At 40.4% G+C, this 17,415-nt stretch overlaps 1 protein-coding gene across 9 annotated transcripts in view; it reads right to left on the bottom strand.

The window, feature by feature from the left end:
* Positions 1–17,415, bottom strand: part of LOC132823183 (multiple C2 and transmembrane domain-containing protein 1-like) — a 646,464-nt gene that overhangs the window by 424,635 nt on the left and 204,414 nt on the right. Inside the window, exon 1 of one of the 9 annotated variants that reach the window (XM_060836815.1) lies at positions 15,540–15,622. The exons of 7 other annotated variants lie outside the window; for them this stretch is intronic. In XM_060836815.1, coding sequence (XP_060692798.1) covers positions 15,540–15,611 — 72 coding nt within the window. In that variant the 5' untranslated portion in view covers positions 15,612–15,622. Of the gene's footprint in view, positions 1–12,186; positions 12,217–15,539; positions 15,623–17,415 lie in introns of those variants that run through there. One more of the 9 variants, XM_060836833.1, reaches the window with a different exon arrangement.

The raw sequence follows: 17,415 nt of genomic DNA on the forward strand, positions 1-17,415 counted from the left end.
AGCATCATACAGCAAGGAAACAGACCCTTCAGTCCAACCAATCCACGCCAAAGATAATCCCAAGCTAAACTAGTCCCACCTGCCTGCATTCACAACTTTCTCAGGAAGTTCATCCCACACGCGAACCACCCTCTGTGTAAAAAAACCTGACTCTTATGTATCTTTAAAATATCTCTCCTCCCATCTTAAAAAATGTCCACCATAGTCTTGAAATCCCCCATCCTAGGGAAACAACAACTAGTATTAACTCTATCTACTGTATACCTCTCATTATTCTATGAACTTTTATCACATAACCTCTCAACCTCCTACATTTCAATGAAAAAAGGTCCCAGCCTAGCCAGCCTTTCTTTCTAACTCAAGTTTTCCATATCTGGCAACATACTGGTAAATCTCTTCCGAACTCTCTCCAGCTTGATAATATCCTTCCTATAACTGGGTGTCCAGAACTAAATATAGTATTCCAGAATGATACCTTTCCTTAAATACTTCCTTACAGTACTCCTGGTATGGTTTCATCAGCACCTTGTAGAGTGGCAGTAAAACCTCTACTTCATACTCCAACTCCCAATTTTTGTCTCTCTTGATAATGATGGATGAGGTCCTGCGAATTTGGGGGAGAATATGTTGTTTGATTTTAAAATAAGATTGAGTTTTGGATTGTTAAAGGAATGTTGTTTGCAGAGAAGCGGAGGCTCTGAGGTGGGAAAACACAACATCCAACGCTGATTGGAGATGTTTCTTTGTTTGAGTAAAACTGCAAGAAACAATGTAGGATAACAGAAGCTTTGACCATGCTGACCTACAGCAAGCAGTTCAATTTGTATTGTTATTTTCACAGAAAATAACAGACGCAAGGGATTTGCTCTTGGCAGGCATAGGTAGAAGTGAAGTGCATTACTAGAATTTGGTAAAGAGTGTTGTGCAACTTTTTAAAATCATGAAACATCTTTATAACTTTGTTCTGTAAGGTTGTGTTGAATTGAATTGAATTTATTGTCACATGTACTGGGGCACAGTGAAAAGCTTTGTCTTATGAGCAACACAGGCAGATCACGTAGTCAAGTAGCATGGATAGTAAATAATAAGCAAACAGCGGCAAAACCAAAACACAGGCACAGGCAAATGCTAAGAGTTTCTGTGTCCATTCAGTATTCTAACAAAGGTAGGGTAGAAACTGTTTTGAAATCGGTTGGTACGTGTGTTCTGTACCTTCTCCCCAATGGTAGAGGTTGTAGAATAGCATTGCCAGGGTGAGATGGATCTTTGAGAAGGCTGGCGGGCTTTCCTTGACAGCGAACCTGGTAGATAGATTCTGTAGATGGGAGATTGGCCTTTGTGATTGCCTGCACCAAGTTCACCACTCTCTGTAACCGTCTCCGATCTTGAATGTACAGTTGCCATACCAGGTAGAGATACATCCGGACATAATGCTCTCAATAGCATACCTATAAAGGTTGGCAAGGGTGTTCGCCGTCATGCCAACTTTCCTCAGCTGCCTGAGGATGAAGAGGCGTTGTTGGGCCTTTGTAACCAGTGCGTACATATGAAGAGTCCAAGAAAGCTTGTTGTTGATGACCACTCCCAGGAGCTTGATTCTCTCCACTCATTTCACCTCTGTGCTGTTAATGTGTGTGTTGGGGGGGGGCATAAGTAACATGCTGCCATAATTCAACAATGAGTTCCTTGGTTTTGCCAGCATTGAGAGCTAGGTTGTTCTCAGTGCACCATTTTTCCAGGTCTTCCACCTCCCGTTGGTAGTCTGTTTCATTGCCATCTAAGATTCAGCCGACTATGGTGGTGTCATCAGTGAATTTGTAAATGGTATTAGTCTGGTATTTGGTGATGCCGTCATGGGTGTACAGTGATTATAATAGGAGGCTGAGTATGCACCCCTGGGGGGCTCCAGTGTTGAGTGTTAGTGTTGGTGAAATATTGTCCCCAATCTTCACTGATTGTGGCCTGTGGATCAGGAAACCGAGGATCCAGTTGCAGAGAGTGGGGCTGAGTCTGAGATCACTAAGTTTAGTAATCAGTCTCGAGGAGATAATAGTGTTGAAGGCTGAACTGTAGTCAATGAGAAGATTCTTACATAGCTCTTCTTGGTGTCAAGATGTTCTAGGGAGGAGTAAAGGGCAAGTGATATGGTATCTACGTGGATCTGTTGTTCTGATAGGCAAATTGGAGTTAGTCAAGAGTAGTGGGGAGGCTGGAGTTGCTTGAGATTGGAAAACTTTTGAGTTGAATTACTTCCCCATGAAGTGGTGTTCTCTTCCATTTTAATATTTCCTTTATTCTATCAAATAACATCCTTTTTAAAATTTGCACTACTAACTACATCCTACTGTCTAATCTTAAAGATACTGAGTGGTAGATTTTTTTCTCCCTGCACATAAATGGTAATTTCTGATGCACGTAAGATATACACAAAACTAAATAAACAATGAGTATCAATAATCAAGAATTATAATGGTCTTTCTCCCATTTTCTTGTCACAGTTAACTATACTCACAAAAATTAAATGACAATTGCACATTACCCTCCCACTCTAAAACACTAATTAAGGACTTATAAAAGGTCAATGTAGAGAAAATGAAACATTTCTGAAAAGGAAATCAAAATTATAATTCAAATCTCATTTATTGAAGACCAAGATGTCATGATTGGCAATTGTGTACAACTTTCATGGGTGATCAGCATTTGGACTTCTGTGCATGCTGCTTGTTTAGACATCTAAATATTTGTTTGTTCTAAATATGCACAATTATTCTCAGCATAATTCAATACATGTGGAGAAAAGGTCATTGGTAATGGCTTCTGAAGTAATTTAATTGATCCACTATACTCCTGAGCAAACTCTGTGGCGAATAGGGTTTATTCCATTGCTTTATGTGTGATGGTGTCTCACTGCACTGATGAAGTCTTTCCTCCTCATAAACACTCAGGAATTTTCCATTAAACGGTCTAACACAGATTCCTTCTAACAATTAACATCTTACAATTCTGCACTCCATTGGAGTTGCACTGCAAGACATCATTTTACTATTTGGTTTTTAATAAAAGTGTAATGTAAGACTGAACTGCGAATCACCTTGACAGGATAAATTTATTTCATCTGAAGAATGATTTGAACAGATAATATGTTTTCTATAATATGTATGATTCTCAAATAGGAACATAAAAACGTGAATAGGCCACTCATCATCAGTGAGATCAAGGCTGCCTTTGGCCCATGTCCCCGAATACCTTTGTTTAACAAAAAAATAGTTTACTCAGATTTAAAATGAACCTCTGATATCTGGTTGGCCAATATCTGAAGGGTCTGTTTCCATGCTGTACATCTCTATGATGCTACCCTATCTTTTAAATTATAGAGAAAACAGACCTTATTTATATAATCTCTCCTCATAACCTAACTTCTAAAGTTCAGTTATCATTCTTGTCAACCTACATTGTATTCCCTCCAAGGCCAATTTACCTTTCCTAAGGTTATGTGTTTGAAGATAACAGCTTAAAAGTGCTTGTGTTATTGGTGTCATCAAGATTTAACATAAGGCTATTTCCATTTGTGCAATTTGTGAATGAACATTGTCATCGTGGCAATTTAGCACATGATCAATTTATTAAATCGCACTCTGCAATTCAAAGGAGTCCTATAGTAAATGCACAAGACCAAACTATCGACTTATGTTTATTCTTTGACCACAGATATTCTCTTTGCTTTTCCTACAAATCATATAGTTATGGAGTACGACTTCTCCATCTTTGGTAAGTTTGTTCATGTGAAAGTTATTGTGAAGTTTGGGTAATCCGTAGAAGCATGGTGTGTTGGATCCGTCTGGTTTCATTTTTTGGAAGTCATCTTACATATTTCTCTGACATAAAACTTTCTAAAGTTTTTTGAGTAGAGCTGTGATTCAGTTCTCTAGTTGTGGGGTCGGGTCTATCGCCACTTGTTGGTAAGTGTTGGTATCTGCAAGCAGTGTGTTCGCTTTCTCAACGTAGTCTCTGATTTAAACTGACTGTCAAGCGTCCTTTGAATGTAGGTAGGATAACAATTTTTTTTAGTCCTTCTAGTGTTTTCCTTTAATGGGTATTGAGTGTGTATCTGCTTCTACAGATTACCCAAAATTCACAAACCAGGAAACACTGACTACACTATTTGAAGAACCAAAGACACATACACCAAACACCACCAGCTTCATCAGCAAGCACAATATCATCAAGCTAGTGGACCTATGCCTAATCATCCACTTCAACAACAAAACCGACAGACAAACCAATGGAACATCCATGGAATCTCCCATATCACGGTTCTTAGCAGAGGCAGCAATGCAGAGACTCGAACAAACATCTCTGCAAACCATTCAATCCAAACCTTGGGTCCGCTACATGGATGACACCTTTGTCAGCACTAAACGAAACAAATTAGAGGAACCCTTCAAGACCATCAATTTTACAGGCATAAAATTCACTAAAGGGGAGGAAAACAACAACAAACTGCCATTCCTAGATGTTGCAGTAGAGCAAACAGCCAATGGGGAACTTCAAACCAGCATCTACAGGAAAACAAGACATACGGCCAAATACTGAACTACAGAAGCAATCATCCCAACACCCGCAAATGGAGCTGCATTAGAACATTATTTCAATGAGCCACCACTCATGCAGCACAGAGAAACTATGAAGAGTAGAGGAAAATCACCTATATAGTGTATTCAAAAAGAATGGGTACCCAATGAACACAGTCCACCAATTTCTCAGCAACAAACTCAAACAAATAGACAAAACATGTCCAGAAACTCTAGCCATGCTCCCCTACATCAAAGACATCTCAGAAATGACTGCCAGACTACTCAAACCTCTTGGCATCATGGTAGCCCCACAAACCCATCAAACACACTAAACCAGCAACTAATGAACTTGAAAGACCCTATACAAACAACAAGCAAAAGTAATGCCATTTACAAAATACCTTGCAAGAACTGCAACAAAGACTACATTGGACAAACAGGCAGAAACTAGCCATCAGGATCCATGAACATCAACTAGCCACAAAATGACATGATCCACTCTCACTACTATCTTTTCATATAGATAAGAAAGGACACCACTTTGACTGGGACAACACATCCATCCCAGGACAAGCCAAACAGAGACACATGCGAGAATTCCTAGAAGCATACCACTCCAACCAGAACTCTATCAAAAACACATTGACTTGGCTGTTATTTACCATCCCCTGAGAAAAAGAATGGGAAATGACATCACCACTGGAAATGACATCACTGTAGGAAATGACATCACCAATCCAAGGAGACCTAAATACATAAATAAAAAGCAGGCCATACGACCACTGCTTCACTGGAGGCTCACTGATGATCTTACCTAGGATGGTGACAAAACATCTGAAAATGAACCTTCCAGTTCAATGTAAAAAATGAGGTCTGCAGATGCTGGAGATCACAGCTGCAAATGTGTTGCTGGTCAAAGCACAGCAGGTTAGGCAGCATCTCAGGAATAGAGAATTCGACGTTTCGAGCATAAGCCCTTCATCAGGAATAAGAGAGAGAGAGCCAAGCCGGCTGAGATAAAAGGTAGGGAGGAGGGACTAGGGGGAGGGGCGATGGAGGTGGGATAGGTGGAAGGAGGTCAAGGTGAGGGTGATAGGCCGGAGTGGGGTGGGGGCGGAGAGGTCAGGAAGAGGATTGCAGGTTAGGAGGGCGGTGCTGAGTTGAGGGAACCGACTGAGACAAGGTGGGGGGAGGGGAAATGAGGAAGCTGGAGAAATCTGAATTCATACCTTGTGGTTGGAGGGTTCCCAGGCGGAAGATGAGGCGCTCCTCCTCCAGCCGTCGTGTAGTTGTGTTCTGCCGGTGGAGGAGTCCAAGGACCTGCATGTCCTCGGTGGAGTGGGAGGGGGAGTTAAAGTGTTGAGCCACGGGGTGATTGGGTTGGTTGGTTCGGGCGGCCCAGAGGTGTTCTCTGAAGCGTTCCGCAAGTAAGCGGCCTGTCTCACCAATATAGAGGAGGCCACATCGGGTGCAGCGGATGCAATAGATGATGTGTGTGGAGGTACAGGTGAACTTGTGGCGGATATGGAAGGATCCCTTGGGGCCTTGGAGGGAAGTGAGTGTGGAGGTGTGGGCGCAAGTTTTACATTTCCTGCGGTTGCAGGGGAAGGTGCCGGGGGTGGAGGTTGGGTTGGTGGGGGGTGTGGATCTGACAAGGGAGTCACGAAGGGAGTGGTCCTTGCGGAACGCTGATAGGGGAGGGGAGGGAAATATATCCTTGGTGGTGGGGTCCGTTTGGAGGTGGCGGAAATGGCGGCGGATAATACGTTGTATGCGCAGGTTGGTGGGGTGGTAGGTGAGAACCAGTGGGGTTCTGTCTTGGTGGTGGTTGGAGGAGCGGGGCTCAAGGGCGGAGGAGCGGGAAGAGCAAACTTACATCCAGGTCATATTGTGGCTATACAGAACATTGGTTAGGCTATTTTTGGAATAATCTCCCGGCTATAGGAAGGATGTTGTGAAACTTGGAAGGGTTCAGAAAAGATTTACAAGGATGTTGCCAAGATTGGAGGGTTTGTGCTACAGGGAGAGGCTTAGTAGACTAGGGCTGTATTCCCTGGAGGCTGAGGTTGAGCCTTATGGAGGTTTATAAAATCATGAGGGGCCTGGATAGGATAAATAGACAAAGTTTTTTCCCTGAGGTGAGGGAGTCCAAAATTAGATGGCATAGCTTTTGGATTAGAGGGGAAAAATTTAAAAGGGACCTAAGGGGAAACTTTTTCATACAAAGGGTGGTTCGTGTATGGAATGAGCTGCCAGAGGAAGTGGTGAAGGCTGGTACAATTACAACATTTAAAAGGCATCTGGATGGGGATATGAATAGGAATAATTTAGAGAGATATGGGTCATGTGCTGGCGAATGAAACTAGATTAATTTAGGATTATCTGGTTGGCATGGACAAGTTGAACTGAAGGGTCTGTTTCCGTGCTGTACATCTCTATGACTCTATAATTGAGAAAATACCGCTCTTCGGTACCTAGGCTACTGTGCAGTGCTACTTTCTACATCCACCTGTACAAATGGTGAGGCCAATGTGCACTGAGTAGACATTGGAACCCATGAACCAGGTGTTGTTATGAGAAGAAACATCAAGTATGTTCTTTAATTTTGCTTTATTGGTGTTTAGATTGGGATCAAAGGTCTCAGGATTTCAAATCTGATGTTGTGAAGTGCTGTAACAGTCTTGTTTCAGAGAAATGTAGGAAAAAGGAACAGGAGTAGGCCATTCTCATCCTCAAGTTTGCTTTGCCATTCAGTATGATTAAGGCTGATAATCTAACTCAGCATTCAATTCCGTTTTCTTTCCATACACTTTGATCCATTTAGGTCTAAGAACTATATCTAATTTATTGAAAACATCCAATGTTTTGTTCTCAACCACAATCTGAGGCCAAAAATTCCAAAGGCTCACTATCCTCTGTGTGAAGAAATTTCTCCTCGTTTCAAAATGACAAATCCATTTCATTAGGCTGTGACTCCTGGTTCTGGTCCCCAGTCATGGGGAACATTATTTCTGTGTTTATCTTGTCCACTCCTGCTAGAATTCTATTGGTTTCTATTAGATCCTCAAATGAATATAGTCCTCATCAATCCAGTCTCTCTTCATGTATCAAACCTGCCATCCCAGCAATCAGCTCGGTAAAAGTTTGTTGCATTCCCTCAATAGCCAAATTACCTTCCCTGCAGCAAGTCATCCCTTTTCCTGTACTTGAATATTCTCAATGCGAAGGCCAATAGACCATCTGCCTTCTTCACTGCCTGCTGCACTTGCATTCATGTGTCAAATCAAAGTGGGATAGAGGACCAGCAAGCTTAGAAATTGGAATTTGGGATCAGTAGGGAGATAGGACAAGCCTACATTGGGAATATTATGTTGATTGTGGAAAGTACTTAATTTTTAGAAGTTATGTAATATTCAAAGTTTGGGAGAAGATTTGTAGCTCGGGTGCTTGTTGTTGTGGTTCTGTTCGCCAAGCTGGGAATTTGTGTTGCAGACGTTTCGTCCCCTGTCTAGGTGACATCCTCAGAGCCTCCTGTGATGTTTCCTCCAGCATTTATAGTGATTTGTATCTGCCGCTTCCAGTTGTCAATTCCAGCTGTCTGCGGCACTGGCCGGTATATTGGGTCCAGGTCGATGTGCTTATTGATTGAATCTGTGGATGAGTGCCATGCCTCTAGGAACTCCCTGGCTGTGCTCTGTTTGGCTTGTCCTATAATAGTAGTGTTGTTCCGTCGAACTCATGTTATCCGAATGTGTGGCTACTAAGGATAGCTGGTCATGTCATTTCGTGGCTAGTTGGTGTTCATGGATGCGGATTGTTAGCTGTCTTCCTGTTTGTCCTACGTAGTGTTTTGTGCAGTCCTTGCATGGAATTTTGTACACCATCTAACCACGAAATGACACGACCAGCTATCCTTAGTAGCCACACACTCAGATGCTCTGGTTTCCTCCCACAGTCCAAAGATGTGCAGATTAGGTGAATTGGCCATGCTAAATTGCCCATAGTGTTAGGTGGATTAGTCAGGGTAAATATAGGGGGGGGGGGGGGGGGGGGTTTCTCTTCGGAGGGTCGGTGTGGACTTGTTGCGCCAAAGGACCTGTTTCCACACTGTAAGGAATCTAATCTAACACTGCAGCAAGAATGGAACTGAGCATTGTGCCCATGATTTACACTTGTATATACAAATAAACCAATGCTTGGTTCAGGAATGTGTAAAGTATAAGATTAAGTTTATATATAGTTATAATATTGTTAGAACTTAATTGTCATATCCTTTAAATGCATCAGTTAAACTGAATTGTATAGAATAACCACAAAACATAATGGATAAGCTCAGCTGATTTCCAGAAGCAAGAAACAATAGAAATTGCAAATACAACCCACTTTTTTAGTTTTAAAGTTGTTATATTTCAGATCACCAAAGGTAAGTTCTTAGCCTTTTTTAACTAGTAAAGATTATAAACATGCTGCTATCTAGTCAAGCAACTGTGAAACAAGATAAGTACACATTAATCTAAATAAGTCGTCACTGTGGATGAATAAGCAGCAATGTTCATTCTGTTTATGCTTATAACCTACTGTCTTAACCTTCATAAAAGTACTAATTGAGTCAAAAAAGCACTAAACTGGACCCCTCCCCCTCCCCGAATGACAGAGGAATGTGCCATCATTGAAGGGCAGTTAGTTATTATGGAACAATCAGTTGGACGAAAGAGGGGTTTTACTTATTTTAACACTGTGGCAAGCTGAGAAAAGTGAATGAAATAAGAATCTGTAAAACACTAAGTATGCATCAACAGCAAGCCAAAAACAAAACAGCAAACATGCTTCAATCAAAAGGACTAAAAGTTGAAGATTGGTGTTCCAATGTAAACATGACTGCTGACCTCTGCCTTTTGCTCAGTATCATTATTTTGGCTTCAAACATATTGTGGATGTTGAAAATATGAAGTAAAAGCAGAAAATGATAGAGAAATTTTGTAGATCTGGCTGCATCCGATTAGAAAGAGAAAGAGAAAACATTTCGAGTCCAATACGATGTTTCTTCAGGGACACTACTTCAGAAATTCTGGAAGAAGAGTCGTACTGGACTCAAAATATTAACATTTTTCTCTTTCCACAGAGGCTGCCAGACCTGTTGAGATTTTTCTAGTACTTCCTGCTTCTTTTTCATTATTATTGTTTTTATTGTGGTAAACCTAACAAAGTCTAAGAGACTTGTGAAAACAACTTCATGCTAAGCATGTATTGGTGCTAGTCTAAGTTGAAAGTCCCTTTTGATTAGCTATCCCAATGTAGGAATTTAATTGTAATTGACCTGAGTCTTACAGTTACGTTAAAGCAAAGCCCAGATTTTATTAAAAAATGTGGTGCCTCATGTTTGTCCTTTTCCAAAAATGCTGGTGGCTCAGTTACAGTCAGAGCTATGTATACACTTCTAACATGGTGTTTATGAGCCGAATGATTACGAGCAGAGGTTAAAACTGATGTTGTGTGGCCCATTTAAACTCCTCGTGTCTTGTAGGGCCACTGAAATAGAAAAAAAAAGTTGCATTTAAAAGAATTGTAATTCATATTCCACGTTCTGCAACAGACATTTGAGTCAGAAGATTAGCTTTTTATCGTTTTTGCTTAATAAAAATAGCACTTCTCTATGCAACAGTCGCTTATTGTGGTTTTTAAAGTTTGGAAATATTTTATATATTCATGGGATGTGGGCATTGCTGGCGAGATCAGCATTTATTGTCCATCCTTAATGACCGTTGAGAAGGGGGTGATGAGTTGTCTTCTCGAACTAATAAAGTCCATTTGGTTTAGATCACTCCCACAGTGCTGTGCTGAAGGGAGTTCTAGGATGCTGACTCAGTAGCGACAGTAAAAGTTTGGCAATATAATTCTAAATTAGGATGTTAAGCAGCTTGAAGGTAGTGCAAATCCAGTGTTTCTGCCACGTTTGACTACGTAGGTTATAGAAGTTACAGATTGGAAGGAGCTGTCAAAGATGACCGAGAGAGTCATTGCTGTACTTCTCGTACATGGTACATACTGCTAACACAATGACGATATTTTGCAAATTGGAACCATGCCTGTATTCACTTTGTTATCTCTTACTTCAAATTATGTTTTTGCTATGTTTAATGCTTCCCAAAAAAAAGTCATGATAAAAGTATTACTGTGCCACAAAAGAAAAATATATCATAAGTGCCCCTTAAAAAAGTATCTCCACTTTGAATCATTTGCAATTATGGTTAGCTTTTTAAAAATAACATATTACTGTATATTATTGCCTTTGACCACAAGCAATTCCCTAGACTTATGCATGTCTCAATTCACCATACATAGCAAAACTACACTGGCATTAGTACATTCTGTACTTCTAATTGAGGGAAGATGTCCATAAAAAATTGCTCGGTTTTGAATTCTCAGACATTCACATAACTTCAATTTTATGCATTATATAGATAACTAACAACAGTCTCAAAAACATAATGTTAGAATTTTTGTCCAAATACTGTTTAGTGATGTGCATTGCTCAATCACTTGTTACAGGGCATTTGTTACACTTCATCATGTCGGTCATACATCAAAATTCAGGTTGTTTAATTGGTATCTTCCCTCAATCACGCTCAATTAAACTGTAGCACGGAATCTAATTCACCAGAGTACTTCTACAATGTGCTGAATTTAGAGAAATTGCTGAATGTGTACATGTTAATGGTTTATCTCTTTCTAAAATTTAATTAGGTTTTGTATTTAGCATTTAGGTTGAACCAAATCTGAACTTGTTTCTTTCACAATTTGTTGGTGATCAAGTTGTTTGCTTTCCAGAAACAGTTAGTTAGGCACAGTTACTTAATTAGGAGAGTCATGAGACTAACAAGTACCACCAACAGGACCTTACTCATGTTTTTGAAATTTTTGTACGTATAAATGTAATAGGATTTCAAGAAGTCCAGTGCTACAGAGTTCTGCTTATCCAGAATATTAAACTCGAGAAATCTGGTGAGCGAAGAAAAGTATTCTAATCTGTATTTTTTCAAAGGTTGTAGTTTTAAATGGAGAGGAATTGATGGGACACGATGAATCTAAGAGCTGAGGGGTTGAGACATTAAAATAATTTTAAGAGCTTAAGCAAAATACTAATTAGAATTGAAAATATTGAATAGATTTTTTTCAATCATGGTTGAGAACCTGAGTTCCTTATAATTCCCACGTCGTGTGTGAACTTCAGGACACTCTACGTGGCTTATGGGGCCATGTGTCTCGGAACTGTCCCCAACAATTTGAGCTTCAGCTGAGAATTTCTGCACTTCAGGGGTAGTTGCAGAGCAACAGACTAATTGTGAGTTTCCAGGATCGTACTTTCAGAAGTCATCCCACAGATAGTAAGAATTCAAGACTGCAGATGGATGGCCATCTGGAAGAGGGAGGAAGTACAGCAGTCTTCAGGGTATATGCCAATGAAAAAAAACTGAACTCTGTATTGCAGATTCCTAGGATTGACAATGCCTTGAAACAGTGCACTCCAAAGCCTGAATAAAGAGCTCTACAGGAGGTAACAACATGACAGCAATGCATCCATTATAGTGATTCCATTGTTAGGGGCACTGACCTTCATTGTGAGTCCATTCTGATGTGTTGCTTCCCTTGTAACAGAGAAAAGGGCAATTCAGAGACATTGCAAATGTTGCATTGGGGAAATAACTGAGCCAGGGTGATGCTAACTGTTAGTGTTAGTAAGTGGAGAAGACAGGTATTGAGGTTTTATGTGTTGTCTGGGCATACCAGCTCACTGCACCATATGAAGTGCTAGTCACAATGAAGGTTGCTGCCACCATGATTTTTAAATGGAGGGAAGTACTAGGTGTACTTGGTCTAATGTGGTAGGGAAAAACTACTTCAAGGATTATCTAGAAAATCTCTTGTAGTCAACAAAATACAGGTTATTACATTTGAGCAATTTGTTACAGCTTACTTTGATATAGTCAACATTGTTACAGATTCTTTGCAGAGGACCAGATTTAGGTCTCACCCATTTGAGATCCTAACCTGTTCTATCCAAAAATCCAAATGGTGTAATCACAGTGGATGATGCTTATATTACACTTAAGTATTAAACCTTTCACCCATTTACAACTTTATGGTAAGACTTTCAGGAGTTGGTGATTTAGTTAAGATAGAACATTTCTAAGATAGTTTTTGTTTAGAATTAGAACCCTTACAGCGTGGAAACAGGCTCTTCAGACCATACCGCCCTTCAAAAGAGTAACCCACCCAGACACATTCCCCGCCCTATATTTACCCCTGACTGATGCACCTAACCTACACATCCCTGAACACCATGGGCAATTCAGCATGGCCAATTCACCTAATCTGCACATCTCTGGATTGTGGGAGGAAACCAGAGCAAATCCAAGCAGATACGGGGAGAATGTGCAAACTCCACACAGACAGTCACCCAAGGTTGGAATCAAACCCAGGTCTCTGACACTGTTAGGCAGTAGTGCTAACTATTGAGCCACTGTGCTGCCCTAAAATAGTAATCTCTAGATTACTATTTTTCTCATGCATAAATATGAGTAGGAAAAAGAAGATCGGATGAATCAATGCATAATTTAAACAAAAATGCAGGGGGAAGTGCAGCAGAGTTTAGGCATTGGGACCAGTTTTAGGACAAGAGACACCTATTCAAAAATGATGAGAGGCATCTCAACAGGACTGGGCGTACGAGCTTGTAGAAGGTTTAAACTAAATTGGCAAGTGGATGGAGACTTGTATATAGAAATAGAAAGGAAGAAAAGGTGGTAAAGCGGGGAGAGTGCTGGGCGCAAATAGAAAAAGAAGTAGCACCATATATGTTCAGACTAAATGCACTTTGAAGCAGAGAGAGGTTTAGAATACATGACTCTAAATGCACAAAATGTTAACTTTATGCAGGTGTTACAGAAAAAAAACTGATGTCACTTTCATTAAAGAAAGAAACCGTTGTGTAAAGTGATGGAACTATCATCACTGAATCCACCACTAACAACATTCTGGGCATTACCAATAATTAGAAACTGAACTTGACTATCCACATAAATGCTGAGCAAGTCAATTCCTGATGTTCCAAAGCCTGTCCACCATCTAAAGCCACAAATAAGGAGGGTGAGTAGGGCACAGTAGGACACTTCAACCAGAGCTCATCTATTTCTTTCTCGCTTTTTTCTCTTTTCTTTTACTTTTTTTTCTCTCTTGGTGTTTTTTTTTGTCTTCTTTCCTTCACTTCCAGCTTCAGCGCAGAACCAGGGAGGCATCTTATTGACTCAGCTCGGCCTGTGATAGTCTTTCAGCGGCCTGTGGCAGTGTATCGGACCAGTCGCTCGGCCAATGTGGCAGTGTCTTGACATGCGAGTGGGTCCTGTTCAGGCATTTTGCAGAGACAGCAGGAGGAGAGTGGGGAGGTGGCAGCTGCTTCAGCAGCAGCAGTAAAGGCATCACAGCCCAATGTGGAAAGAATGCGTGGTGAGGGAGAGTCCCCCCCACCCCAAGTATCTACAGCGGGCTTCGAGACCAGGCAACTGAGGTCTCCTAGAGAGCAAACTAAGCAGAGGACTCAAAGACTGTTGAACATTTAACTTTATTCCTTTATTTTTCTAGTTTATATTAAGAAGGACTTTAATGTCAATTATTACTTTATTTGTTTATTTTTCTACCTATTGTACGAAGGTAATGCTTAACTATTTTAACTTTGTTTCATTTACTGCTTTGTACCTAAGTACTTGATACCTAAGATAGTGCCATGTCCAGTGACATATAGGTACTCCTATATTTCTGTACTTGAGTATACGTAACAATAAAATTCAAGCCTCAATCTAAATCTAAAGGGTAACTAACGATGGATTATTAAAAAGTCCATCACCCCATTAATTAATTTTTAAAAACTCACTGAGATGAATTATTTCCTGTTTTGTAACAGATTTCCCACATTTGCAATATTTTGCAATTCCAGTATACTGGAATTTAATGACTATGCAAAGTTTTCTTTCAAAATTAATTGCACCACAAAGCAATTTCAACATTTTTCATTTGCTTCAGTTTTTTAATAACCTTTCCTCCATCGAAGCTCAGAATTAGGATGTTTGCCCCTGACTATATGAATATTCAATACTATCCAGGTATTAAAGCAATGCATGCCCACATGTAGCAAGACCTGGACAACGTTTAGGATTAGGATGATAAGTACATTAGCATCACATAAGTGCCAAGCACTGGCCAATAAGAATGAATCTAATCATCTCAACTTGAGATTCAATGGCAATATTATTGCTAGAACTTTCTCTGTCAACATCCTAAGGTTGTGATTGACCAGAGATTGAACTGACCGGACACCTGACTACAAAAGCTGTGAATTCTGCAGTAGGTACCTCACCTCCTAATTCTGCCCACTGTCCACTATCTACTAAACACAAGTCAGCTGTGGGATGGAATATTCTTCATTCGTCTGAATGAGTGCGGCTCGAACAACATACAGGAAGACAGCATCCAAAACAAAGCAGTCCCTTTGATCACGACCTCATACATTATGTTCAATATTTCCTCTCCACCACCAACATACAATAGTAGCAATGTGTACCATCTAAAAGATAGAATGCAGCAACTCACCAAGGCTCCTTTGAAAAAACTTTTCAAAATCATAGCTTCTCCTACATGCAAAGACAAAGGCAGTGGGCCTTTGGAAAAATACCACCTTCAAGTTCCCCTCCAGGTCACACGTTATACTGAATGAAACAACATTGCTGTTGTTTTACAGTTGCTGATCAAAATCTTTGGGTGTAGTTACACCACATGGACTGCTGAGATTCAAAGGCAATTCAGAATGACAAACAACTCTGACCTTATCGTTGATTTCACAATCTAAGAATGAATATAAAAAATAGTCAAGCAAAAAGTGCCGACTTAAAAAATATACTTTATGAAACGCACCTCAAAACCATCAAAGTGTGAAATTTGTTGTTCAAGCTCTGAACAGTCCTCATTTTCTAAGACGTTTTGCATCTTCAAATACATCTTCATCGCAGTCACTCATTAAAACTGTGGAGACTGAACAGTGTTCACACACAACACGGGAAGATGACACAGGAAGGGTGATCAATGCTTAACAGAATACTTGGAACCCACAAGACTTCTTTTCTTCAGTACACAATGTTGTTATACTTTAAACTTCACTTCCTGAAAGCTACATGACCTGCTTGGTTTTTTCATGCGCTGTTTTTGTTTTATCTCTTGACAAATTATGAGCAGCATGGTGGTTCGGTGGTTAGCAACGCTGCATTGCAGCACAAAGGGCTGGAGGTTCATTTCCACCCTTTGGCAACTGTCCGTGTGGAGTCTGCATGTTCTCCTCATGTCTGTGTGGGTTTCCTCTAGATGCTCCAGTTTCCTCCCACAGTCCAAAAATACGCATCTAAATTGTCCATAGTCCGTAGGGATTTGTAGATTAGGTGAATCAGCCACATGAAACGCAGGGTTGGTGGGGAGGGTGGGGGAGGGGGAACGAGTCTGGCTCTTTGGAGGGTCAACTTGGACTCCATGGGCCAAATAGCTTCTGCACTGTAGGGTTTCTATGAAATTGAATCATAAAGCTCAAAGAAAATTAACCCCAAGAATGCCTTAATATGTAGACTATATATCAAGCACTGAGGTAGGTTCCAGTTAAAATTTTTAAAATCACCAATGTGAAAGCTCATGGGCAAGACCTTTGATCCTTAGAGTGAGTTTGGATAATTTCAGCACATAGTTTTCACATGCAAATATGAGTCACAGAAATCTTCTACATCTGCCACGTACCTGAACACAAACTCTCATCGAATGAGGAACGTTGGGATTCATTACCTTTTCTCAAGATACTCACAAACTTATCACTGCCCTCTATGTTTATCAGAAGGTTGTTTCTGGAATCCTGCATTGCTTAGGTCCAGGAATAGAATAATAATTTAAATCTGAAACAGCTGTGAATGCTGTATATCAGAAACAAACAGAAATTGCTGGTAAAGCTCAGCAGGTCTGGCAGCATTTGTGGATGGAAATCAGAGTTAACGTTTCAGGTCAGGTTCTGAGATAGGATCACTTGACCCAAAAATGTTAACTCTGATTTCTCTGCACAGATGCTGCTAGACCTGCTGAGCTTTTCCAGCAATTTCTATTTTTGCTTATGGAATAATAATTGTTTTGCATGTGAGCATTTTCTCTGCTAAGTTATTAAATTATCTCAAAACTAAACTGTATTGATAACCTGTCTCATTATTGACCTCCATTGGTGACACCTGCAAGCTCCTCTCCTAGCAGCAGCTTAGACATTAATTGATGGTGTGATGGTGGAGCAGGGACATCCACCTATAACATTCCCATGGCAATAATGTCACTTTGTCCCAGGCTGACCAAGTGGGAGGAGATGTAGTCTAGTGCCTGCATGGAATTTGTGTGAGTACCATGAAGAGATTTTCTTAGGATGGAGAAATACAAATCTGGAGGGCATAGGTTTTAGGTGAGAGGGGAAAGATTTAAAAAGGACCGGAGGGGTAAATGTTTCATGCAGTGGGTGGCACGTGTATGGAACAAGCTGCCAGAGGAAGTGGTGCAATAATTACAATATTTAAAAGGCATCTGAAAATGTACATGAACAGGAAGGGTTTAAAGAGTTATGGGGCAAATGCTGGCAAATAAGATTGGGTCAGGATATATGGTCAGCGTGGATGGGTTGGACCAGAGAGTCTGTTTCTGTACTGTCTGACTCTACAGCTCTATGATTTGGATGAAGAGAATGATAAATTTGCTGCTGATGGTAGAATATTAATGGAAT

The sequence above is a fragment of the Hemiscyllium ocellatum genome, chromosome 2 (genome assembly GCF_020745735.1).
Source record: "Hemiscyllium ocellatum isolate sHemOce1 chromosome 2, sHemOce1.pat.X.cur, whole genome shotgun sequence".
Taxonomy (NCBI): Eukaryota; Metazoa; Chordata; class Chondrichthyes; order Orectolobiformes; family Hemiscylliidae; genus Hemiscyllium; species Hemiscyllium ocellatum.